The following is a 24843-nucleotide window of genomic DNA, read 5'->3' as shown; positions in this document are numbered from 1 at the left end:
TCTCCTTCAGAATAGGGACCTTTATCCATACAAAGCATTCTGTACACTTGACCATCATGTTTGAGAAGTGCATCCTAGAATATCTTCAGATATATAATGATTTTTAGGTTCCATAGGCCAACCAAGCTTTCCCACATGTCTTATGAGTATAAATTTACACTCACACACACACACACACACACACACACACACACAGGTCAGATCTACACCCAGCAAGATAAAACACTTTGAAAAAGTTTTCGGTATTTACAACTTTGTGTTGTAAACACCTTTGTAAGGCATGTTTATTTTCACAAGAGTTTGGGAAGGGGGTGGTTTAAATTGGGTTGAGGGCTTTTAATGGTTTGAGGGTGAGGGTTTTAATGGAATTGTCTTCATGTGGGTTGAGGGTTTTAATGGAATTGTTTTATATGCCAGAAATGGTGAGGAGGCGCTATAAAAATGCTTTAAATAAATAAATAATAATAAATGAGTAAGAAACAGAGACAGAGAGAGAATCTGGGGGGGGGGTGCATAAAAAGAGAGAATTCAAACTTTTCAATACAACCTGAATTTCAACCTACAATTCTAGATTTTGAAACTGAAATAGTAGGTTTCTTTTCTTATCAAAGTTTATTTTATTAATTCCATGTATATCCCACCTTTCTTCCATCATGGAACTCAGGTTGCCTCCCTTCCAAGCACAGACCAGACCCAGACGGGCTTAGCCTCATGTGCCTTCAAACCATTTCTTGGGACCATATTCCTGAAATTTTGGATTCGGATCCTGAGTTCCATTCCATGAATGGAAGGGCTCCTTCCATTCTTGGAATGGCTCAGGATCTAGCGGAAGACTTTCTCCAACCCTGCCCCCACTACAGCCACTCAACCACAGCCACATACTGTTTTGGATACTCCCCAACCCTCCAGAGCAGATTTTCGGTACACACAAAGGAAGGAAATTACTGAAAGTTGCCTCTCCTTTTCTTCAGGTGTAATCCTCTGCTGTATTACAAGCACTTCTTTCAGAAACGGATACTGCTGAACCACTGCTCCCTCCACTCCCACCTGCTGATGGGAGGGAACTGTGGACTGAACCATTGCATAGTATATGATGCTGGTCCTTTTGATAAAGACTATAACCATTTCAATAAATCCTGGTGTGATTTGTCACTGCTCTAGCAACGTTTTAGAGTGGAGATCCAAATCCCAAATCCAAAGTTTAAGAAGTGGAGAAATGCCCAGTTTTGACAGTGCCTCTTTATAGGTGGTATCATTTGCCACAGTTTTGAGTCAGATACATCTTAATTTTGTAACAGGAATTCAAACTGATTTTAAATGAAAGAGTTCTTTACATACCATAGTTCTCTCTCTCTGACTGAAGTACCCTCCTTCTGATGACAGCAGACATTATAGGTTACACAACAAACACAAGCTCCATTCAATCCCCGTCTGTAATGTAGAAAGATGTTGAGAACATATGTGTGTTTTTTAAAATAAATGCTGTGATGAACATTATACCTTTTCCCATTGCAAAAAGTCCTAACAATTGCATATAACCAAGCATCAATTCATGTGGTGTTCGCTCACCCCCACCCACACCCACCACATGCACACAGTAGCTTCCTAACTTATATAATTGCAGGAAAGTAGCTTGTATGTTCTTCATGCTTTGTGATGTACTTATATAGACAAATCTCCAGATAAGGGTGGGAAAAAAATCTTGTTTGAAGAACCTCGTAAGTACAGAGCTCAGGAGATGTTACATATAAAGAACCTAACACTAGGGCTAGATAATCAGAATGTTTCGACTTTTTTTTAAGCAATCAAATGTAGGGCAATCCAAGAATTAAGAAAACCCTCTATCTATCATCACCCAGGAGTACAGCACTGACATAGACTCTGGCCTTAGCTAGACCTAGCGGGCTAGCGGGACGGAAGGGTGAAGATCTCATCATTCTTTTCATCGCGAGATCTCCCCCTCAGTTCACACACAGCGCACGACGTCCTCAGACGGAGAGGCGTGGCGTCTGCCATTTTGAAATTATTACTAAATGGACAGCAGTGCACAACCGCTTGTGCGCAAAAGGTACGTGATTTTCTTTAAATAAAATATTTTCCCCGCTCACCCCACCCCACCCCACCCCCAATGAGTGCAGAGCTTCTGAGGAGCTTTGCATCCCGTGCGCGGGTCCCGGCTCCTCACGACGAATCGTGAGGAGCTGGGACAAACCACGGTGCCTGGCCACACATTCCACGGTCTCAGCCCGAGACCTTGGAAAACTGGGCCTAAAGGGTAGAGCGAGATCCCGGGGCAAGGGAGGGATCATCCCTCCCTGATCCCGGGATCCCCTGTGCGTCATTTGGACATACAGGGACGATCCCGGGGATCACCCTGGGATTTTGCCCCGTCTAGCTATGGGTTCTGATCAAGTGGAAACTCCAGGTCCAAGCACCACTGCAGAGCCTCCAGAGACCCCCGAGCCTAGCCCCAGCACTGGACCAGCACCCTTGTCTACAAGTGCTCCACATTCCAGGGAGCCAACACGCTAACTTCACAATGTGCCAGGCATGAGCTTTTTGAGATATGGAGTAGTGCTAAGCTGCAAGCCATATGGAGTAGCGCTAAGCTGCAAGTCCCTTTAAGGCTTCCAGTCTGAGGGAAAGGGTGTAATCTGGGGCCATAGCATAAAAGGCTTCATTTTGGCCTCAGACTTTGTTAGAGCAAGTTGCTCACTGGGAGCTCCCCTTGGTGCTGTGATGTCCTGTCTTGACTCTTTGCTAATAGTTGCTGGTTTTGAGACCTTCAAACTTCTGCTTGGTCCAGAACCGGACAATATCAGAGGTCCCTCACACTTGGGTGGACACACTTGGAATTTTGGGAGTATGTTGTGGTGCAAGGCAGAATTGGGTTCTGATTTCCAAAAGATAATGAACCCAAATAAAGACGGCACTGGGGGAGCACTTCACTTTTCAGAGTACCAACCTCTCTTTTTTAAAAAAGTTAAAAAAACAAACAACACCTTAAGAAATAGAATAAAAATTAGGGAGTGACAAGAGAGGTGAAGGTGGGCCCAGTGTTGCCTACATGCACCATGTGGGAGACACAGCCCTATATAAAAGATTTGTTTCTACTTGACTTCATGAACCCTTACTTATTATCTCTCTTTGCACACTCAGCACACCAAAGATCTCATTAAATACTGTTTCCACCCTCCCCCCCCCTGAATACTGGCCTAATAAAGTCATCAGCATATATTCACTGCATTTTTAGCTCAATATTTCATTCAGTGGTCTCGGGGTGGCATATATGTTTGTCCTCCTGCATTTTAGCCTCACAACATGCCATTGAGCAATGTTAGATTAAAAGTAGGGTGACCATATTAAAAGGAGGACAGGGAAATGGGAATTTCAACAGGTACCATTTGTGTGCATGCAGCACCTGGTGAAATTCCCTCTCCATCACAACCGTTAAAGCTGCATGAGCTCTGCTCTCTTAGAGTGGCCAGATACAAAAGACACCTGCAGAAATCCCCTGTTTAATACAACTGTTAAAGATAGGAGCCCTGTCCCCCTTTTCATCTGGTTACCCTACTAAAACAGCATTCCCAGGCTCAGCTCACCACCCAGTGAGCTTCACGGCTGAGTAGGAATTTGACCCTGGATCTCCCCATACTAAATCCAGCACTGTAGCCACTACACCACACTGGCATGGTGAGCCAAACTGAAAAGTGCCACTGCTAACAGATTTGGGCTACTGGTGCACACACACATACGCACACACATCTGCAAGCCACATCTGGCCTCCTGCTTATTTTATTTATTTTTTTATTATAATTATATCCTGCCTTTTTTCCTCTTAAAAAAGAACCCAAAGCAGTTTACATAGTTCTCCTCCTCTCTATTTTATCCTCACAACAACCCTGTGAGGTAGGTTAAGCTGAGAGTCAGTGAATGACTCAAACTCACTCAGTGAGTTTCATGGCTAAGCAGGGTCTAGTAGCTGGATCTCCCAAGTCCCAGTCCAACACTTTAGCCCTCACACATGCTGGCTTGGAAGAGCATTCCCAGCTTCACAGTCATTGCGGACTTCACCTAGAACAGGCATGGGCAACACGTGGTCTGCAGCCAGCACGTGACCTCCCCCGGGCCTTGGTTTTGTCCCTTACTGCTACTGAATTTGCCATTACTCCACCAAAGTACCAGAAGTTTCCACTGAAACTGGTAGCACAGTAGCAGCAAAAACAAAAAGGCGGCTTTTCCTTTAACACAAGGAGGCGTGCGCTCCTTGCTGCACTGACACACCTTGTTGGTGTATTTGGTAGTGGGTGGTGGCAGGGATGGGGTGCAGCCATCTGTGAGGTCTGGGGAAGGCAACGGGCTTCTGCAAGCCCTGGAAGTTGCCCACGCCTGACCGATGTACAATGAAGGAAATCTCGCCATCACAACTGCAATTGCTGTGACAACTGCTAGCAGCTCTTATTGTATTAAAGTAGCAGGGGAGAGGAGGGTGGAAGATGCATCTATGCAAGATGATGTGGGGAGCATCACTGAACAGAGGGAATGCACAGACTGGAGTCACATGGTGCAGATGCAATAATATGGCACTAGTCAGAAGGGTCCTACATACTGGATGCATTTGCCAAACACTGTGTTGTCTCCTGTCGTGTAGCATCAGACTTGGATCATGCATCTACACACCCACACCCACACACACCCCTCTTCATTTTGGTCACTCTTTTATGCCTTCCACCCATACATACAAGCAGTGTGATGATTTGGGCAATCATCCACATGTACAGAATTGCCAGAGCCACTTATCCCATGATCAATGATATCATCACAATGGACTATTAACGAACAACAAAATGTAAACTGGGAAATGCCGTTTCAGGTACATTTGGACTGTAACTGAAAAACATCTAAGGAAGCATATAGAGGACATAAAAATTCAATAGCAGGTTAACATTTGGCATGAAGGACATGTAATAGAAAGGCAATTAAAAACACAACTTATTTAAAATAATATACATTCCTCAGAAAATACAGTAACACTGGTCTTTTGCATCTGTCTAGAAATTAGTTCCAGGGGTCCCTAACCTTTTTGGGTGGTGGGCACATTTGGAATTTTGAGGACGTGTCATGGGTGTTCTCATAAAATGGCTGCCATGGGTAGCTTGCCCATGTTGGATCCTGGAATGGATCCTGGTGATGTTTTCCATTGATTTGTTAATTGCTGAGGATCTGGAGGAACAGAAGACTCAGCAGAAACTTAAAGGTCAACTCTACACCTGGACATTGAGTGTCATAACTGAATAATTGTCTAATTGATTGTCTTCAATTAAGGGTTGCAAGGAGTTGAATCATTGTACAGGTTGTCTATAAAAGTAAATGTATTTTCAAGTGCATGTATAACTTCCATGTCCCTCATGTGAGCTGTATTGACTGACCGTTTGTAAGTATTTGTATCTGTACTGCCATAACTAAATTATATATTTATTTGCCAGTAAAAAGGTTTGTTTTAACCTACATAAATCTCTGTCTTAATTCACGTCTTTGCTGACTTGGCTGAGAACCGCTGTAATCTCTGCTAGTCTCTGTAGGGCCCAGGCAGAGACTTAACACAAAAGGTTATGTGCCAGAAACCCAGTCTGTGCAATAACTAAACAGCTTCTACAGCCATAACTCAACAGCCCATTCTTAAAATGGTGGCCGTAGCTGATCACAATATACTCACTCTCGGAAAGCAAAGAGGTGAGACTGAAAAAAAAGTAATTTTCCCAACAGCATAATAAAGACAGAAGTAGGATCTAAACTCCAAAACACGAAACCAATCTTTTGAACACAAACAGCGCTGTAGGGTGGCACTTCACTTTGCAGTATGCAGGCCTCACAATTTTTTTAAAAAAATCATCATCATCATCATCATCATCATCATCATCATTATCATCATCTGAAGAAATAAAAGTCAGGAGCAACAGGGAACCTGGTGGGTGCAAGAGAGGTACATGCAAGCACCATGTTGAAGACCACAGAACTAGATATTTAAAAAGAAACAAAATCCGTAAAAGAGACAAGACAAAGAGACACTGTGTTGGGAGTGCCCATTGGTTTGGCTTTCAGTTACTCTGGGTTGGATCCAGATTTTTGCTGGATCAGCTTTGCTGAAGGAGGTGGAATTCCCCACTCTCTCTTTCCCATGGCAGCCCCTCCAGCCCTCTGAAAATGCTACACAGAGTGGAATGGTTTGAGCTATGGTGTGGGACAAGGAGGGAGGATTCCTAAAAATTGGGCAGAGGGAGGGACCTTTTGCAAGCAGAGCGTTTCCTCTTACTAACAGTCCCTTCCTCTTGCAATAGGCAGATCCTGGATCCAAACCCAGGTCAACATAACAGCATTTGCATGCAGTTTTCATACACAAGCATTAGATACTTTGATTCCATCGCAAGAGCCTCCAAAGACAGCTCTCTACTGCTAATCTCCAAAGAGAATCAGTTTATCGTTATTTTCCAGGCATCTATCACATACTGGGGGTGAAAGGTTGGTTTCATTCAAGCACACATAAACATTTGAAGTGACCTTACACTGAGGCCCTTTCTACACCTAAGGATTATCCCAGGAAAATGAAGGGGTCGTCCCTGCCTGCTCCTGGGATCCCTTGTGGCCTTTGCTAGACCTAAGTGAAAATCCAGGGGAGAGGAGGGGAGACCTCGCATTATGAATAACGCGAGATCTCACCCTCGTTTACACGTGAGGTGAGACGAGCTCAAGAAGAGAGCTGTCGCACCCGCCATTTTTTAAAAAAACTTTTAAAGAGCCAGCTGCGCACGAGAGGATGAGCGGCAAGGTGGGTTTTTTTATTAAAACCCCCCTTGATTTCCCTGCACCCCCCACCCTAGCCCCAATGGGTGCCGCGCTCCTGGCTCTGGACGAGTAATCGCGAGAAGCCGGGGAAAGCTGCAGAAACAGCTTTCTGTTTCTGCAGGAAAAACTGCAGGAAAAAGCGGGGCCAAATATATCCCAGATCCAAGGAGAGTTGATCCCTGCCTGAGCCCGGGATCCCCTGTGTGTCATCTGGATGCACAGGGATGATCCCGGGTAACACCCCAGGAAATGGGCTGGTCTAGCAAAGGCCTGTGTGTCATTTGCATACACAGGGATGATCCGAGACGATCCCTGGAAAAAAGGCAGGCGTAGAAATGGCCTGAGTTTCTACATCATAGCTATACTTCAGTGATAGCCAAACTCCACATTCAAGAATATCACATATCTATAAGAAGGTCTTACCCTTGAAAGTAGCCCAAAGGTAATTAAAATAAATCAAGAAAATCACAAGATGCAGCCTTTCTAAGATTGTACAGCTTCAGACTTCAGTTGAGAGAGCTTATATTTGAATGCCCACTCATCCTCCTCCCAAGTTTTTTTTTTAAAAATTCTCTGCATACAGAAAGCAAGTAAATCCCTGACACAGTAGGTTTCTTTTAGTGCTGTGCCTAATATTTTGGGGCTTTCATTTTCCACAGTTTGAGTGGTGGTGAGAGAAAAATTAAGACACCAGTGAAAGAGGTTGAGGAGAGGGAAGATGAGATTTCTAATGGAGAGTGTGGAGGCAGGGATTCCCTTAACTTTGTAAGTGCTAGAGGAGTCCAAGGATTCTTTGGCCTAATCTACACCAAGCAGAATATTGCACTACAAAAACAGAATGAAAGCAGTATATAAAAGGCAGGAGCCACACCAAGAAGGCTATAGCAGTATGAAAGCAGTATGAAAGCTGTATATGGTATGGGTCAATGGGCCCCAACAGCTGTCAGTGCATTTCAATACCACTATAAAGCAGTAGTGTGGCTCCTGCCCTTTATATACCACTTTCATAGTGCAATATCCTTCTCAGTGTAGATTCGGCCCTGGAGTCCTCTGGGGCTTTTCCAAAAGGCTCAAACAACTGGAGAGGCTGCAAAAATTATAAAAGAAAACTCCTCGGCCACCTCGGCCATAGCTAGACCTAAAGTTTATCCCAGGATCATCCCGGGTTCGTCCCTGCCTGAGCACTGGATGCCCTGTGTGACACTTAGATGAACAGGTTTGACCCCAGGACAATCCTGCGATAAACCTTGGATCTAGATACGGCCCTCCTTACAATAAAGTATGGACTGAACCTTTGCACCCTGAGAAATTTCTCCAAACTTCTAACCCCTTCCCACAATTTTCTGGTGCAGTTTCCTTTCACCTCCGCCCTCCCCCACAATGAATGGTGGAAGATAAACAGTTTTATCAGAATAAACAGAACAGTTTATCACAGTGCTATTAAAATAACAAAAACAAACACAACAACAGAAAAAAGACTCCTTGTCCACCTCCTGCACTTGCAATATGAAGGGAACCTCCTGCTTCCTTGTTTCCCATTAGAAATTTCCTCAAAATCTTCCCTCTCCCTGTGGAAGAGGCAAAACAAGCAAAAAAATGCCTCTCTCAAAGGAATGGAAGAATTCCCCCAAAGTAGGGGGCAGAGTTTGTCACAGCACTCATTTCTTTATCAGGGAGCTTTTGAAATAGGGATAATTAATGCCTGTATTCAAAGATGGTGCAATCTGTGAAGGGCTATACTCCTAATTTTTCCTAATATAAACATATTAAGCTGCTTGTCCAACCATTAGTCCATCTGGCTCAGTCTTGCCTAGTTGACTTTCCAAGTTCTCACACAGATCTCTTTCCCAATCTGATAATCGTTGACTGGAAATGCTCAGAATTGAATCCACATCTGTGTGCATTTAAAGAAGAGATGGACAACTTACACGTTTTGGCCTATAACTCCCATCAAACCTAGCCAAGAGGAGGAATGATGGCCAAAACATCTGGAGGGCCACAAGTTGCCCACCACAAAATACATGCTGTACCAAACTTAGCTTTGAATTTGTGCTGCTTGATTCAGCTGAACATTTGTTGTGGGTATCCATTGTAGTAGCCTGTTGAAAAGTTAATCTAATCTTCCAAGGCCAAGTGAATTTGATAGTGAGATTTGTGTTCACCAGTAATTGTTTCAACCAATTTACCATAGCTGACCAGTGGTTATTTGTGGTTATGATTTTAGCTGAGGCAGGGCAAACAGAGGAATCAGATTTTGAATGATTAACAGTGCAATGCTATGCATGTTCCCTCAGAAAGCCATAATCCTATACACATGTATCTGGGCGCAAGTCCCACTGAGCATAGTGGGAGTTTCTTCAGAGTAGAAATGCATAGATTTGTACTTAAGAGGATTTTTTTGAAACTAGAAATGTTTTCTTTTGAGCATCAGATTTTCTGGAAAAGAGCTGTTTCGCCTAGTGTTATTTTCATATAAGAAACTGTTTGTCACTATGAATAAAAAATGAGTTAAATGTAGATAAAATCGGGGGGAGGGGTGAAGTATGTCCTCTATTTATAAGGAATGAAAATGTTCATTTTCCTCTACAAAATACATAAAGTGAAGAAAGGCAAAACAACCAAAACAATATTTCGACACAAATCACCAAAACCAAAAATCATGTTTTGCACACACATTAAGCTGATTATTATCAGAGCTTTAGTTGCGCAAACATTAATTAAGGTCAACCAAGGACCACACACTTCTCAAGTGGTTAAACCTTGACCTTGGAATCTTTCACAATAACAACTTCAGGTTTCTAGTATCTTTTTTACAACTAAGAGTTTTGACCGGGGTGTGTGTGTGTGTGTTGCTGGTCACCTTATTATGGTGACTAGGGGCATGGCTAGATGAGGGCTTATCCCAGGGATTGCCCCAGGATCATCCCTGTGCCTCCACATGACGCACAGGGGATCCCAGGAGCAGGGAGGGATAATCCCTCCCTTCCCCCGGGATATCGCCCTATCTGTTGTTCCAGCTTTTCCTGTGGTCTCAGGATGATCCCGAGACCGCGGGACGTGTGGCCGGGCATCGCAGTTTGTCCTGGCTCCTCATAAGTAACCACGAGGACCCGGGCATGGGGCACGGAGCTCCTCAGGAGCTCTGTGCCCATTGGGGGTGGGGTGGGGTGAGCAGGAAAACAATTTTTTTTAATTAAAAAAAAGACCTACCTTTTGCGCAGGAGCGCTTGTGCGCTCTTCTCCAATGGGGAAAAAAAACAAAATGGCGACCGCAACGTCCTCTTCCTCCTGGGACTTCGCGCGCTGTGTGTAGACGAGGGCAACGACCTCATAATCATAAAATTGCGAGATCGACAGCCTCCACCCCCCTCGTCTAGCCATGCCCTAGGTCTCTTCTCATCAATCCTATGTATTTATAAAATCCCCGAATTATTAAGATATTAATGAACATTATCTTGGGAAAGTTAGAATTCCATGAAATACTGATCCCACCCCCACCCCCCAAATAGTTGTGCCAAGACAATTTCTTTTTTGTGTGGGAAGGGGGGGTGGAAATGGACATCAATCCTCTTACACATGCTGGTGTTCCTGGGATGCATGCTAATATCATCCAGCTAATATCCACTTACAACATGACTGATGCTGCTAAGGTCAAGCAAAGTTTCAGAATGCCCCATTTTCTGGCTACTTCTATGAACACAATGCAAGCAATTTGAAGTAACGGCAAGACAGCAAGGCCCTCTCTATCAGCTCATTCTTCTCCACAACTTCTCATGCAATTGTCAAGACACCTAAATTTGCATATTTTGCTCATTCCTCCCTGGCTTTTTTGTATTGTGTATATTACATTGTAAACCATTATTTAAAATGTTGAACCTCCTCACGTGCAGAAAGGTGAGCTTTCCCCCAAACAACCAAAATGGTTGGTTCTTAATGTTCTACTTGGTTGAAAAATTCACTTCAGTCAATAGTCAGTAGGTTATCATTCAGTTTCAAATTCCAGATTAAATCAACAGCACCCTGTGTCCCACAAAATATAATATTCCATCCCTTATATATCCTGCTAACACTTGCAATCTTCATTAATAATACCTTTATAATATACTAGCTGATATGCCCAGCATTATTCGGGTCCGTGAATAATGTTTATAGCATTTATTTGATAAATAATAAATTTCTCTGCAACTTATTCATCTTTAGGTTGGTTGGTTTTTTTTTTAGTTTGGTTGAGTTAGTACATTGTTTTGTTAGAATAAATGGGAAATAAGAACTGTATTTTAAATTAGAGCTTCATGATAAACCACATATTTTTTGTTTTACCTGAAATGCCTACACCTCCCATCATGCCTTGGCTAGAGCAGCTGTCTAAACTTCAAAACCAATCAGGACACACAACACCCTTTCTATCAGCTAAAAAGATGCAAGCCTAAAAATACGTTTTCAAAATATACCCAGCATTGCCCAGATATCTGAATAACATATAGTAGAGAAGTGGATCTCAACCCCCCTAATATATGTCTGTCTGTGAGGTCACCTTGAAGTCATGCTATTGTACCTAGCTATGATTTTAAAACCACACATGGCAGGTGGGAGGAGGCACAGCAAATGGATTCAGCCCATTTATGTGGGTTGTTTCCTTTTATGTGGAATTGGGTTATTTTTATTATTATTTATTGCATCTCCATATTTGAAGAGGGTTGACTGACTTTAGGAATCACAATGGCCACCAAAGGCCAATAAGTCTGGCCTCCTACCCAAGGCACACTGGGAGTTCCACCCAAGGCATGCTGGGAATTGTAGGCATAAACCTAGTTTATTATTATTATTATTATTATTATTATTATTATTATTATTATTATTATTATTAAATTCTTTAAAAATACTTAAACCCCCAAATATCATGTTTTTAGATTTTTTTTCTGATCCATGTGCACAAAGACCTGAATGGGTGAACAGCATTAAGGCAGTACCATATGTGGAAATAGGTAAACATTTTCGGACATCTGTGACACACACACATACTTTCCGCTTTAGAAGTAGAGATGTCTGGCAGACACGTTATATCCTAAACAAAGAAAAAAAGAAAACTTCTACTTGGCTCCGATCTTTTTCACACACCGCTGAAACTATCAACCTTTTGTTCCATTCATTCAAAGGAAGCTTAATTATTAAACCACCTGCTCTGGCTTTTCAAGAGTGAGTTGGCTGTCAATGTAAGCCTCTTCAAATATGGAGAGAGAGAGAGAGAGAGAAAGAGAGAGAGAGAGAGAGAGAGAGAGAGAGAGAGAGAGAGAGAGAGAGAGAAACTTTTTAGACTGTGCTGTCCCTTTCTGCTATACAGTCATTTAAAAAACCCAAATCTTTACCAGCACTTTTTTTCTTTTTTCACCTGTGAAATGAATTTTATTGTGCACACACAGATGCAACAAGAATGTTCATCCTCTTATAATCTTATTTTCAAGTTGTCCGTAATCCTCCCTTTTATCTAGAGGGATTGACTTAATTGCATGCAAGGATATGCAGATAAAAGGCAAAATTCCAAATCTGGACTCTGATCCATATTTCATGGAATAAAAAAACAAAGGATGCTCACATGCATCAGGAAGTTGACCATATTCTTGCATGTATCACCCCACCCCCCAGGGTTACACCATCATCATCATCATCATCATCATCATCATCATCATCATCACCAAACTTCTATGAAATCAAATTTCCCCACTCCCCTACAAACATAACCTTCCTAAGCAAGATGGGATCTACTTAGGTTCCCTGCCTTTAATCTCGATGATGTCTCTTCCATAGCTATGTTGCAGAGGATGCAGGAATGCCTGGGTTGCTAGGCAGCTGACATTTCTCCACCGCCCCCATCTGTTCACCAGACTACACCTCCTCCTCCTCCTCCTCCTCCTTCCCCAGTTAGGATCATCACATATCCCAGAGGGTTCAGAATGCAACACATTGCTTTCTGTAACCAAGGTCTATGCTTTGATACTTAGCAGAAGCACCGATTAATGATTGCAGCTATTTACTTAACAAGCACACTAAAAAATATTGCATGAAATAAAAGGACAGGTTTCCTCCATTCAAAGTATTTTCTCACAGAACATCTCTCCTCTGAATGTCAATACTCTCATTCCCCCCTCCCCATTCCTTCCATCTACTATTAGCACTGCTTCTAACAATACTGCTAATAGTGATACAGTAAATCATCTTTGCTAATTACCCATTTGCTCAAAATTAATGAATGAAAAAAGCCACTGATGCAATGACCCACTTTAGAGAAATGAGCAACAACAGTTCTGTCCATCAGCAACTCAATCTCAATAGTATCATCAACTAATAAAAGCATATTATATGGAGAAATAGTATAGCTATAGCTTCAGACCCCTCACACATAACAAATTTTAGTGGATTTTTAACACACAAGAAACTGCCTACACAAGGGAATAAAAAAATATAACTCAATTTTAGCCCCCCAAAAGTATCGCTTTTAATACAAAATTCCAGTCTCATAAACTTATTTCCACTGAATAAATAAGATTGCTACACCATTTCCAGGTGAAAATTGCTTCCTATGTTTAAGTTGTGATGCTCTTGCCATTGACAGTATAAATAAAATATAAACATTATTTTTAACCATTCATTCCCACTATCTTTTGAAATGTGCAATACTATTTTGCAGCTGTGTTCAGCACCTTGATAAGATCTGGAATTTAACAGTTCTGTGCAATAGTGAATAATGTTGATGCATGCAGTTATTAATAAATGCATAATGACTGCTCTTCAAAGTATCTTGCTTTGCACTCCCTAATTTATGTTTTTAATGCATGCACACTTATCCACAGACCATTAAAACACACATACAACCAGTGTTCAATGGAATAAGAAAACACCAAAAATCCATACTCAGTTGATATCCTGTGTTATAACTTAATAGTTGTGTTCACATATAACACTGTGGCCACAGCTAGACCTAAGGTTTATCCTGGGATCATCTAGGGTTCGCCCCTGCCTGAGCACTGGATCCCCTGTGTGTCACCTAGATGAACAGGTTTGGCCCCTGGACGATCCAGGGATAAACCTTAGGTCTAGCTATGGCCTAAGTCATTGGTTATACTAACCACGTTTTGTTGCTTTAGACATGAATTGTCTTGCAGACAAGCAAACAAACTACAGCTAGTTAGCCCTATTTCTGGTGTTTCCCTCCCACCCATTTTACCAGCCTTCAGGGTAGTTTTGTTGTTAGGCTGCCACTGTCTCAGGGCAGACAGCAGCACAAACAAGCCAAGGATGAGCCACAGTTCTGAGTTCAGTTGTTGTTGTTGTTGTTGTTGTTGTTGTTGTTGTTGTTATTATTATTATTATTATTATTATTATTATTATTATTATTATTATTATTATATTTATTGCATTTGTATACCGCCCCATAGGTGAAGCTCTCTGGGCAGTTCACAACAAGCCTTATTTTTAAAAAGCCAGACTTCGTAATTCAACAAACAACCATGGTTTCTATTTGTGGTTTGTAGCTAATTAACAAACCATGGTTTGTTAGGATAGGTTTGGACAGAATGACAAGCCATGTTTCAACCAATCACACCATGGCTCAGGTTTATGTGTGAACCAAGGTATGAAGATGGAAGTAACTGAAAGATTATAGAGACAATTTGGAGCTTCTGTTATTGGAAATTCAGAGTCAATAATTTACAGGAAATGCTCTGGGCACAGCCTGAAGTTTAAGGTGAGAACTCTTTGTGTATCTTTAGCCTGTGAAAATAGGCAAAACGTAGAGGCAGCCCTACACAAATTCAACCTCTCTGGCTTACTTCTACTGTTCATTATTCCCCCATCCTACACCCCACGTAATGTGATTCGTAACGGACAATATTCTGAGCCTCACAATAGTAAAGTTCCCTATAGTCTAACTCCCTTCCTATATGTGGAAATGTGGCTTCTGTTCTCTGCTCTTGGATAAATGAAAAGAGACTACAACGTTGAGCTACACAGAATTTCAATGCAATCCAACCAGGGGACAGAATAGGCACTGTTTCTGAAGTGCAATGTTGATCAGATTCACCTTACATGTGAAAGAGCCCTGGGACAAAAAAGCCTTTTGGGGATTGGTCATAGGTCCAGGTAGGCAAGGTTGGAGGGCCCACACCCCAGCAGGGTCCCATGACAAGAGCTTCCCAGAGTTGTTCCTCTGCACCATTACACTCTGCTTGTTCACTTGCCTCTTGCTCTGGCCTAGAGAGCAGAGATGGGTCCTTTCTAAACCCAAGGAAAATGGAGGGATTGTCCCTGCCTGCTGCCGGGATCCCCTGTGTGTCATTTGCATGCACAGGGATGATCCCTGGAAAAAAGGCAGGTGTAGAAACAGCCATGAAGGTGAGGAGCAGTAAATGCCACTGCCTACTGGCTCATTGACTGTCTCTCACTAGCCGCTAGTAACAATGGCAGTAAGGTAGACTCACTGAGGGAGGGGCCTATAAAAGGTGTCTTGCCCGAGGGCCCTCAAAAATCTGGAGTTGGCACTACCTAATCTCTCACATTTCCAGTTAAAGGATCTCAGGTAGCAGGGCTGGGGAGTAACCTGGATAGCTGCTGCAAATCAGGAATAGAAAAAAAAATTGAGCTAGATGGACCAATGGCTTGAGTGAGTCAGTATTCAAATGGAGGCCCATTCACCGCACTGGGTTCTCAGATACAAGGCATCTCAGGATGCTGAATCCCGATGCTATAACATATGTAGCATAATGGTTAATCCAACCTTGATAGATAACTATTATCTACTAAACACATTTTTGGTGGAAAACGTGAGCTGTGCATTCCAGCTTATCCTGATTCAATCTGACCCCACGTAAGAGCAGGATCGTCCCACATGAAGCAGGCTAGGGGCGTTCTATTGCAGATTTCTTGCCTCTAGACCATTTAACTAATTAATTAATTAATTCTTAACATAAATAAGGCCAAGAAAACTGAAGCCTGAATGGTGTAAATAGGCCAAAATCTGCATTTCGGATTAGTGGAACCTAAATTGTAATTCTACTGCAATAATTCTACTTTCCCCAAACCAGTGAAGCTGATATATTTGAATTCACAGCAAACGTATGCCAATACCTGCAAAGGGTCTAAACTGGCTTAAATTCCAAAGCATTCATTTTTACTGGATTGTAGATTATGTTGAGTTGAGCTGCCTTGTGTGTTTGTAATATTATATATACCACTTTAAAGCATTAAAAAAGCACCAATCAGAACAGACTCTTTCCCCATAGGAACGATTAGCATGAACATGACATTTTGGCATAGATAAAGGTCTTGATTTTGCCCCTATCCACCCCCCCCCACCTCAAAGTTGCAGCTTATGCAGTGTTTACAAAACTGTAACAAACACAATATGGTACAATAGCATTAGAGTCAGCTAGTTCCCCCCCACACACACACACTTTTGCAATAGAAACATTTCATTTTCCCTGGATAACATGTTATTTTCTTTTAGTAAGACAAATAAATAGATTTTGTGATTTATTTTATTTTTTAAATACATTTCCCTCTCTTTCTGTATGTGTGTATATATGTATATATATATATATATATTTATTTATATATAAATATAAAAATCATTGCTTGAAATCCTCAGTACAGGGAATTCCTCCCCCTCCCCCATCATATCTGTACACACCAAAGGAGCTAATATCCACATTTCCCCCTTTTAATTTGATCTCTATCTCGATGTAAGGCATTAGTGACGTCTGGTGAATTACATTCAACGTGATGATTTTCTATTAAGGGCAGATTCAGGAGTCCAAGCGGAAAGCACCGGATGGGCCGTGCACAATTCAAAAGTAACCTCTGGTCTCTGTGCCGCAATTGCTGGAGCTCGGGCGCCATCTACTGGCCATACTGGATGGGTGTGTTTTTTTTTCTCCACCAAACAAAGGTTTTCCATCCGCTTTATTCATGTGTCAACCCAGTTCTACAAGAAACAAGATACCAGCTAGATACCTTGGAAAGAAATGAAATAAACAAACAACCCTCCCATTTTCTTTGGTTTTTTTTCTTTCTCTTCCTCCCATGCTAACCAAAAGGGCTTTAAGAATAATATGCACTAACAGAGTCAATTTGGCAACATCATATCAATTGCAAAGTAAAAGGGGGGGGGGAGAGGAAAGAAATTAAAAATCCACACCACACACAAGAAAACTGCTTCAGCGTCTCATCCCCAGCAGTGATTTCAGAAAAGCAGGTGGGAGGTAAGAGAGGCAAGGGTTAAATTCATGCGATTAGGCCTGATTTTCTCACTTGTTTTAGCCGTTACCCGACAGAGGGAATTGTTAGATGTGCCAAACTGCTATTCCCAAAAACACAGCACTTTATGCCTGCCGTTCTACACCCCTCCACTTAGAAACCCATTTCTTTCTCTGCACTTCTGAAATATTTTATCTGATCTAAAGTTGGGGAGTGGGAAATCTCACATTATTATTTTTTCTCACATCCTTCTAGTGGAACGTAAATAATCCTAGCCATTAAAAAAACCTATCTAAATAAACCGATTGCATATTTGCATCTAGGAGGGGGGGAAACATACTAAGATAAAAGTATAACAAATTGAAATGGAAGCAGAGAGAGAAAGAGAGAAAGAGAGACTGATATTCAGATTTCAAAAGTCCAGAATAGTACTGATAAAAAAAAATGCACAGATTGTTATTTTTGTTATATATTCTGTTAACATCACAGTGGATTGTACTGTTATTGATAAAATAACATGTGGGCTTAAAGGGAGAAAAGGAAACATTGGTATGAAAAGGGTATAGCTAAAGTTTTCAGATTCAAGCTTTTTATCTGCTAATATAGATCTATTTTTTTTCCAAAACGTTTTATTAGGAAAGCTATACCAGACGCATCACTGTACAATGATTAAACATTACCTTTACAATTTATATTCACTTGGAAGTACAGAATAAATATATGCACATTTGTTTTTATTTGTGTGTGTGTGTGTGTGTGTATGCGTGTGTGCGTGTGTGTGTGAGCAAGGAAGAAAGAAAGAGAGAACATTAAAAGTGCTTGTTCTATAGAGATGCCTGTGATAGGTCCCCAGAAAGGTTTTTTTCTCTTTCCCACCTGTGTATTTATTACCTTGGAATTTCTTTAATTAGAAGTGTGGCTTTCCTCCTAAAATAATAATAATAATAATAATAATAATAATAATAATAATAATAATAATAATAATGTGATGACCATTCCTTTCTTTGTAGGAGAGCCACACATGGGAACAAATGCAGGATGTCTCTACGTAAGAGGGTCATTTCAAGCTTTGCAGAAATCTCCCTCCTGCAAATTATTATTATTATTATTAATTTATATTAATAATTTGCAGGAGGGAGATTTCTGCAAAGCTTGAAATGACCCTCTTACGTAGAGAAGTCCTGCATCTGGTACCCCCTTTATGAGGAGGGGGTATCGAAAGAAGAGAAGGGGAGGCGTTAGGGGGAAACTGGAATGGCAGGGAAACTGATTCGGGAGGGCTGGGCATATAGAGTTGGTTATATTTGGATCTGTGTGCATGAGAGAGAGAGAGAGAGAGAGAGAGAGAGAGAGAGAGAGAGAGAGAGAGAGGAGCGTGAGAACATTAAAAAAGACCCTTCCCCCTCCTGCAGTTTCCAGACATGCAGCAAACTGCATTTTTTGTTGTTACTTGACCCTCCCACCCCACTTTGTACGCTTTTAAATAAATGTACAGAATCTGTGCCATGATGAGGGAAAGAAGAAAGAAAGCCACAAAAGGTGTCGTCTTTAAGTTTGCCTCCCTCCCCTCAACATAAAAACGTAGAACGGAAGGGTTTTTTGTTGTTGTTGCTTTGTTAAAAAAAAAACCTACAACGGGAGGGGGGTGGAAAGAGCACGAGCGCAAGAGAGAAAGAGAGAAAGAGCGCAATACACATAGAATTGACTTTGTCAGGATTGAGACAAAGAGCTCCCCACCACCACCCACCCCCATGGTACTAATTATAATAATATTCTTATACCTTAGACAACATGGCACAGTCAAAGTCTCAGTTTTTTTTTTTCAGTATAAAAAAATAATGATTGATTAACATCTGCTGGCAAAAGTCTGCAAAGGCACTTTATCGATTAATGATCATCTGAGTTGGGCCTTTCCTCCAAACCAACGTCTGGCAGGGGGAAAGCGCAGAGCTGTATCCTCTAGTATCAGCATGCGGTGGTTGGGGGGAGGAAGGGGAGAGGAGAGGAAGGGGGCAGGGCGGTGCCGTGGGGCGGGGCGGCCCGGGATTTGGCTGTAAAAGCTAGACATTTTCAAAACCTATAAGTGGTCTTCTCCAGGACTTCGAGGTAATCCGGCTTGGTTTGGAGTTTGGCCCTTAACTCGAGGTATTCACTTTGGGGGGTTTGGTGGTGGTCTGGGAAGCCCTTACCAGCCGAGAAGAGAAGGGTTTCTTTCAGCCTGGCGTCCTGCTGCAGGTCTGGATATTGCATGCCAGGAGGGTGCACGTGCAGTTCCTTTAATTTGGGCACGGTGCCGTAGAGGCAGTCCACAAAGCCCACTGTACACGGAGGGGCTAACGGTGGCCTCTCCCTGCTGTCTAGAACGGCACCACTAGGGGGGAAGAGCACCACCCCACCATTCTTCTCATGATGGAAGACCGGTGGCACCAGCGCTAGCTCCCCCATGAGAGGCAGCCCCCCACCAATCCCCCCTCCAGGCGGGTGGGGGTGGGGGTGATGGTTGGTTGTCACTATGGTGTTGAGCTGTGAGCTGGACACAGCCAGGCTCCACTCCTTCTCCTTCTCCAGCAAGGTCCTATAGCAGTTCCCGCTGTCCTTAGCGGGATCGGCAAACTGTTCCCCCGCACAGCCACCACCTCCACCTCCCAGAAGGATGTCCCCTGGTTGCCCAGGCTCCCCTGCCACCACTTCGTCCTCCTCACGTGGCTTGTAGATGGGGTTGTTGCACATCTGGGTCACTGGGTGTGGGATGTAGTCGTAGACATGGCCCACCGGAGGGGCCTTCTCTGGGGAGGCCCCAATTCCCCCACCTCCTCCACCTCCGCCCTCCTCGAAGAGATGGTGGCACTGCATCTGGATGCCTGTCAAGTCGAGGGCCTCCTGCCGCTGCTTGTTCCGGAAGGGCAGCTTCTTGCGCCGTCGGCGGAGGACAAAGGCAAAAAGGCCTGCAGCAGTGAAGACGGCGGAGAAGAACAAGACGAGGAGACTGAGGATAAGCACGGAGAGTGGCACTGGGCCTCCTCCAGCTGGGGGCAGCTCATAGGGCGAGGGGCTGGTGGGGCTAGGGTGGCCAAGGCCCCACGCCGGCGGGGCTGGTGAGGCAGCGGCAGCATGCAACATTTCGGGGCACAACACCTCTAGCTCCACAGAGCGGATCTCTCTGTTGGTGAGGTTCTCCGGGCTGGCGCAAAGCACATCCCCCACCACGATGACAGAGCTGATGGTCTCGATCCACTGCTTGAGAGGCACCAGGTCACACGTGCAATCCCAAGGGTTGAGCTTCAGGTCAATCTGTACAATGGCGTTGAGGTGCTCCAGCACACCGGCCACGGGCAAGTACAGGAATTTGTTGTTCCTCAGGTTGAGCCTGGCCAGGGATGTGCCGGCAAAGGCATCGGTAGGCAGGGTCCTCAGGAGATTGTCATTGAGGAAGAGCAGCTTCAGGCTGGGCATGAGACTGAAGGCAGCAGGCTGGATCTCCCTGATCTGGTTGTACTCAAAGTACAGGTAATGCAGGCTCTGCAGGCCCCGAAACATGCCCGGGGTCAGCCTCTCAATATCATTGCCGTTCAGGTAGAGGCTCTTCAGGTTGGGCAGATTAATAAAGGCCCCGTCCTGCACGTAGGAGATCCGATTGTTCCCGAGATGCAGGAGATCCAAGGAAGAAAAATTCCAGAAATCGGAACGGTAAATTTTCTGTATCAAATTTCCACTCAGGTACAGTTTCTTGGCATTGACGGGCCTGGGCAGGAGCTCAGAGATATTGTGGAACCCTCTTTCCTTGCAGTTGACTGTCAGGCCCAAATCGTTGATGTGTAAGCTGCAAGAGCAGCCGGTGGGACATATGATGGGGATAGGAGGCCTCGTCTGGTACCCAGCGATAGGAGGCTGGTTGGGTGCAGGGTACAGGCCTCGAGGTGTGGGGGGCGGTTTGTGTGCCCTGGGCTGCTTGGTGGGTTTGGGTTGCTTAATGGAGGTTTTGTATTCGACAGAGGATGCAGTGAAATGGAAGGAGGACAACATGGAAGAAGGTTTAGTAGGCCATGCGTTCTCCTTGCTTGAGGGCAACTGAGGAACACCAATGCTGACCAGCTCTGAGTCAGACAGCATAGGGCAGAGTTTGTTTCTTTTAATTTCCCTCAGGTCCTTACCATGGAAGTGGAAAGGGGTCTCACAGGTGATGTCCCCCACAAGGGCAGTGTAAGGGATGCGCTCCAGCCAGCTCTTGAGCTGAACAATCTCACAAGTACAGTTCCAAGGGTTCTCTTCCAATTGGATTTCCATCAAGCTCCGGCCAATATGGTCCAGCATGCCTCGGTAGGAGAGCACTTTCAACCTGTTTCCGCGCAAGTCCAAGTGAGTTAAGGACACAGACTTAAATAAATTGGTGGGAAGCATGGGGATAAGGTTGTCGTTCAAGATCAAGACCCGCAGCTTGCTCAGGTTACGGAACGCCCCGCTTTCAATCCGCTTAATGACATTGTAATCTGCCTGCAGATATTCCAGACTCTCCAAACCCAGGAAAGTATCATTTCGGAAAATGTCTAATTTGTTCTCATGCAGGTACAACCTCTTCAAAATTTTAAGCCCGTTAAAGGCTCCCGTCTGAATGTCTTGTAGTGCGTTGTTCCCAAGGTTAATAGAAATGGCATTGTTCAAGTGGAGAAAACTGTTGGTGTATAATCTCCTCATGGAGTTTCTCTGCAGGTAAAGTTTGAAAGGTCTCGACCACGTCTCCGTTATCTGACTAATATTTATAAATCCCTTGTTGTCGCAGTGTATATGAAAAAGGCTCTCTCTGACTTCACAGTAACAAGGATCAAAGCAAGGTTCTTCTATTTCCTCCGAGTCCTCTATCAAGGGAATAGGGGTAGTCCATGCTACGGCAATTGTGCTTAGAAGAATAATCCACAGCATCCTTCTTTTACGGGGCGGATCGACCGCTGGAGTCTTCATGGTCGCGATGGATTACAAAACTGCAAACAGAAATTAGAAACACAAATGGATTACAGAGGATCTGTGTTTTTATCAGGCTGCTTTTATATTTTAAGAAATAAATAACTACTATCCAATGAGGATGTTGTTCTTGGTGTCTGGTAGCTTGGAAGTTCATTCAGAAAGCAAACTCTAACACTGCTATGCAGAACCTTACCTAGGTTTCGACTTAAGTGATATTGAAACATTTAATCATGCAGCAGCCTTCTTCTCTACCTCGTTCCTTGTCTTCTTCTTTTTCTAGGCTGTTTAGTAAATGACACCATAATGATAAACAGCAAATGAACCTAGAGGGCCTAGGTTGGGAAATGTATAGAACCGTATTTCAGTGCAGGGACAACCAGTGCTCAAAGAGCATATGGTACATCATCTCAGTCTTACCTCCACACCTCCATCGATTAGAACAGAGAGATTTTTATCTGCTACAGAGCCACACGCGAAACCTCTAAACAATATAATCATAAACACACATGCACTTAAACTTTCAAGTTATTCAGCTCCGAGGGAATATTCCGCTTGCCCAACAGGGTGATAGCCATTATTTTAGGAAATGGGGACGGCCAAGTTTCTGACGTCCCTGATCCCTATAGAAATGTTTGTAACCAAGATTTTCTCTCTCTCTCTTTTTTAATCTCTGTACATGGTTAGTAGCAACACTCGTCTCAAAAACAAGGGGGGGGGAGGGAGAAAAAAAATCCAATCCTCTTTCTCTTCCAAGCACACAAAATGGATTAACACAACTGGTATAGTATCAGATAAATGCACACTCCATATTAGTCATTTCAGCTGATTAAAGCATTTAGAGATGATTAATCTTGGGGAAGCGCATGCCTGTGCCACCCGTAAATCCAGGGGGGAAGTGATAGTTGAAGGCTAAGGGCTGAAAAGGCTGGTGTAGAGTGTGTGTTTTGGGGTGGGTGGGGGTTCAAAAGAGGATGCCTAGTGCCTGTAGGACCATCCGGAGGGGACTGGGGGATGTGATCCAGCAGGATAAAGAATGATGGGAGAAAAACTCAAAGTGTGAGAAAAAAATACCTTTACACTATCCACAGGCAAAATAACCCTTGCTTCACAGTAAAAGCTCACAAAAGAATCCATTTAGAGGAGGTTACCCGAGCCCTATGACCTACACAGCTTCTCCTATTGGGAGGGGGTCTCTCTCTCTCTCTCTCTCTCTCTCTCTCCTTGACTCCTTTCCCCAGATCATTCCAACACAGAAGAATAAATCACTGTTAAAGACTATGAATCCTGACAACGGTGGCTTTGCAGGCTTACTTGCTGCTGCCCATTCAAATGGTTTTGCCAGAGTCCTGGTATTTCGTTCTGTCCTCTTCATAGCAAAGGAGCTTTACAGACATTGATTATGTTGCACTCCCACCCCCCACCCCCCCATGCAGGAGAAGGGAATTCCTCCCTCCCCATTAGGAAAAAGAAGAACCCTTAACAGAAAAGGGCACATTTGGGAAGATATATAGAACACTGGAGGGGTGGGGGGAAGAGTATAAAATTAAGAAATGAAAGCAAAGGACCTTTTTGCAAATGAAGGAAATCGGGGAGTCCAGTGAAAGGAAAAATACCAGATACAAGTCAAATGAGGAGAAAGGGGGAAATAGAGAAAGGTCTTATTTCAGCATTTTCTTTCCGTTCTTTGGGTAATTGTTTGAAATACATACTTGCTACTTCTGCATAAAGAAAAAGATGTTCTACCCAGGCAGAAAAGGGGGAGGGGGAGTGGGAGGGAAAGAGAGAGGGAGAGAGAGAGAGAGAGAGAGATCCAGAAAAAGCCTGTACTTACCCGGTTGAAGGAGAGATTTTAGCACATTTGGAGAGAGAGGAAAACAGCCAAACCCACTTGGAAAAAAATACGTATACATATAGAATGTCAAGGGCTTTAAAAATAAATAAAATAATAATAATAATAATAATAAAGGATTGCTGGTTTCTCTCTTTCTCTCTGTTCTGGTTCTATACTCCTGCTGAGGGCTGAGGCAAAAGGAAAGGGGGGGGCGAGCAAGCAAAGATGAGACGTGCTAGGAATGCAATGAGCTTCTTTAGGATGCAGAGATGCTGCTTGGCACAGTCAATGGAAGAGGGAGGCGAAGGGGGCTGCTGCAGCCTCCGACTTCTGCTGCTACTGCTGCCTTCTCTGGGTACCACCAGCTCATCTTCGGATACGGAGGGAAGGGATGGTCTATGGCAGGAGACAGGAGACTCGGGCTGGGGCTTCTCCCTTTCACTCCTTCTTTCAGTGTGTGTGTGTGTGTGTGTGTGTGTGTGAGAGTGCACGCCGTTGCGTGCGTTGTTGCCCCCTGGATCAGGCTTTCTCCACGTCATGAATCCGAGCTTCAAAAAAGGGGAACAAAATGTAGGAGGACGCGCTTGGCATCAGGTCCGGAGGGGGGGCGGGAGAAGCATCTAGGAAGCCCCGGCCGACCGTGTGGGATTTGCCCCCTCTTTTTGTAAGAAGGAGTGGGAGGATGAGTTATGGGGGTGGGCAGGAGTGAGGGAATCCGTGATAATGGGGAAAGAAGGAGCGGCCAAAAGAGACAGGATTCAGGGGGGAGGGGTGGTCACTTCCCTCCTTCCTCCTGGTTAACCCCCCCCCAAAAAAAACCTATGGTGTGTGTGTTGGGGGGGGGGGAATAGGGAATGTCCCCTGGGCCGCCAAGTGTTGCAAATTCCAGCAAATCCTTGAGAGCTGCAGCCATTAAGGGGAGAGGATACCCGCCCCCTTCACAGAGCCAGGAATTTGCCTTG

The 24843-nt window shown here is 43.7% G+C and overlaps 1 protein-coding gene across 3 annotated transcripts; it reads right to left on the bottom strand.

Moving 5' to 3' along the window:
- Nucleotides 1–1225: 1225 nt before the first annotated feature.
- Nucleotides 1226–23942, bottom strand: SLITRK3 (SLIT and NTRK like family member 3). Of its 3 annotated transcripts, none has more exons than XM_063132012.1 (3): nt 23882–23942; nt 19281–22067; nt 1226–1431 (listed from the first exon to the last, which is right to left on the bottom strand). In XM_063132012.1, the coding sequence occupies exons 2-3, from the start codon at nt 22045–22047 to the stop codon at nt 1421–1423; spliced, it is 2778 nt and encodes a 925-aa protein (XP_062988082.1). In that variant the 5' UTR covers nt 22048–22067; nt 23882–23942; the 3' UTR covers nt 1226–1420. The 3 variants fall into 3 exon arrangements, with proteins under 3 accessions (XP_062988082.1, XP_062988081.1, XP_062988080.1); XM_063132011.1 differs by lacking the exon at nt 1226–1431 and adding an exon at nt 16328–16819; XM_063132010.1 differs by lacking the exon at nt 1226–1431 and having other exon boundaries at nt 18807–22067.
- Between the last annotated feature and the right edge of the window lie 901 nt (nt 23943–24843).

The sequence above is a fragment of the Elgaria multicarinata genome, chromosome 8 (genome assembly GCF_023053635.1).
Source record: "Elgaria multicarinata webbii isolate HBS135686 ecotype San Diego chromosome 8, rElgMul1.1.pri, whole genome shotgun sequence".
NCBI classification, from domain to species: domain Eukaryota; kingdom Metazoa; phylum Chordata; class Lepidosauria; order Squamata; family Anguidae; genus Elgaria; species Elgaria multicarinata.
Note: the sequence above shows the minus strand (reverse complement) of the source record. Positions and strands in the feature narration are given on the sequence as shown.

Excerpts from the sequence above, each read along its gene's own strand:
- SLITRK3 (XM_063132010.1), bottom strand. The coding sequence starts at position 22,047 with ATGAAGACTCCAGCGGTCGATCCGCCCCGTAAAAGAAGGATGCTGTGG.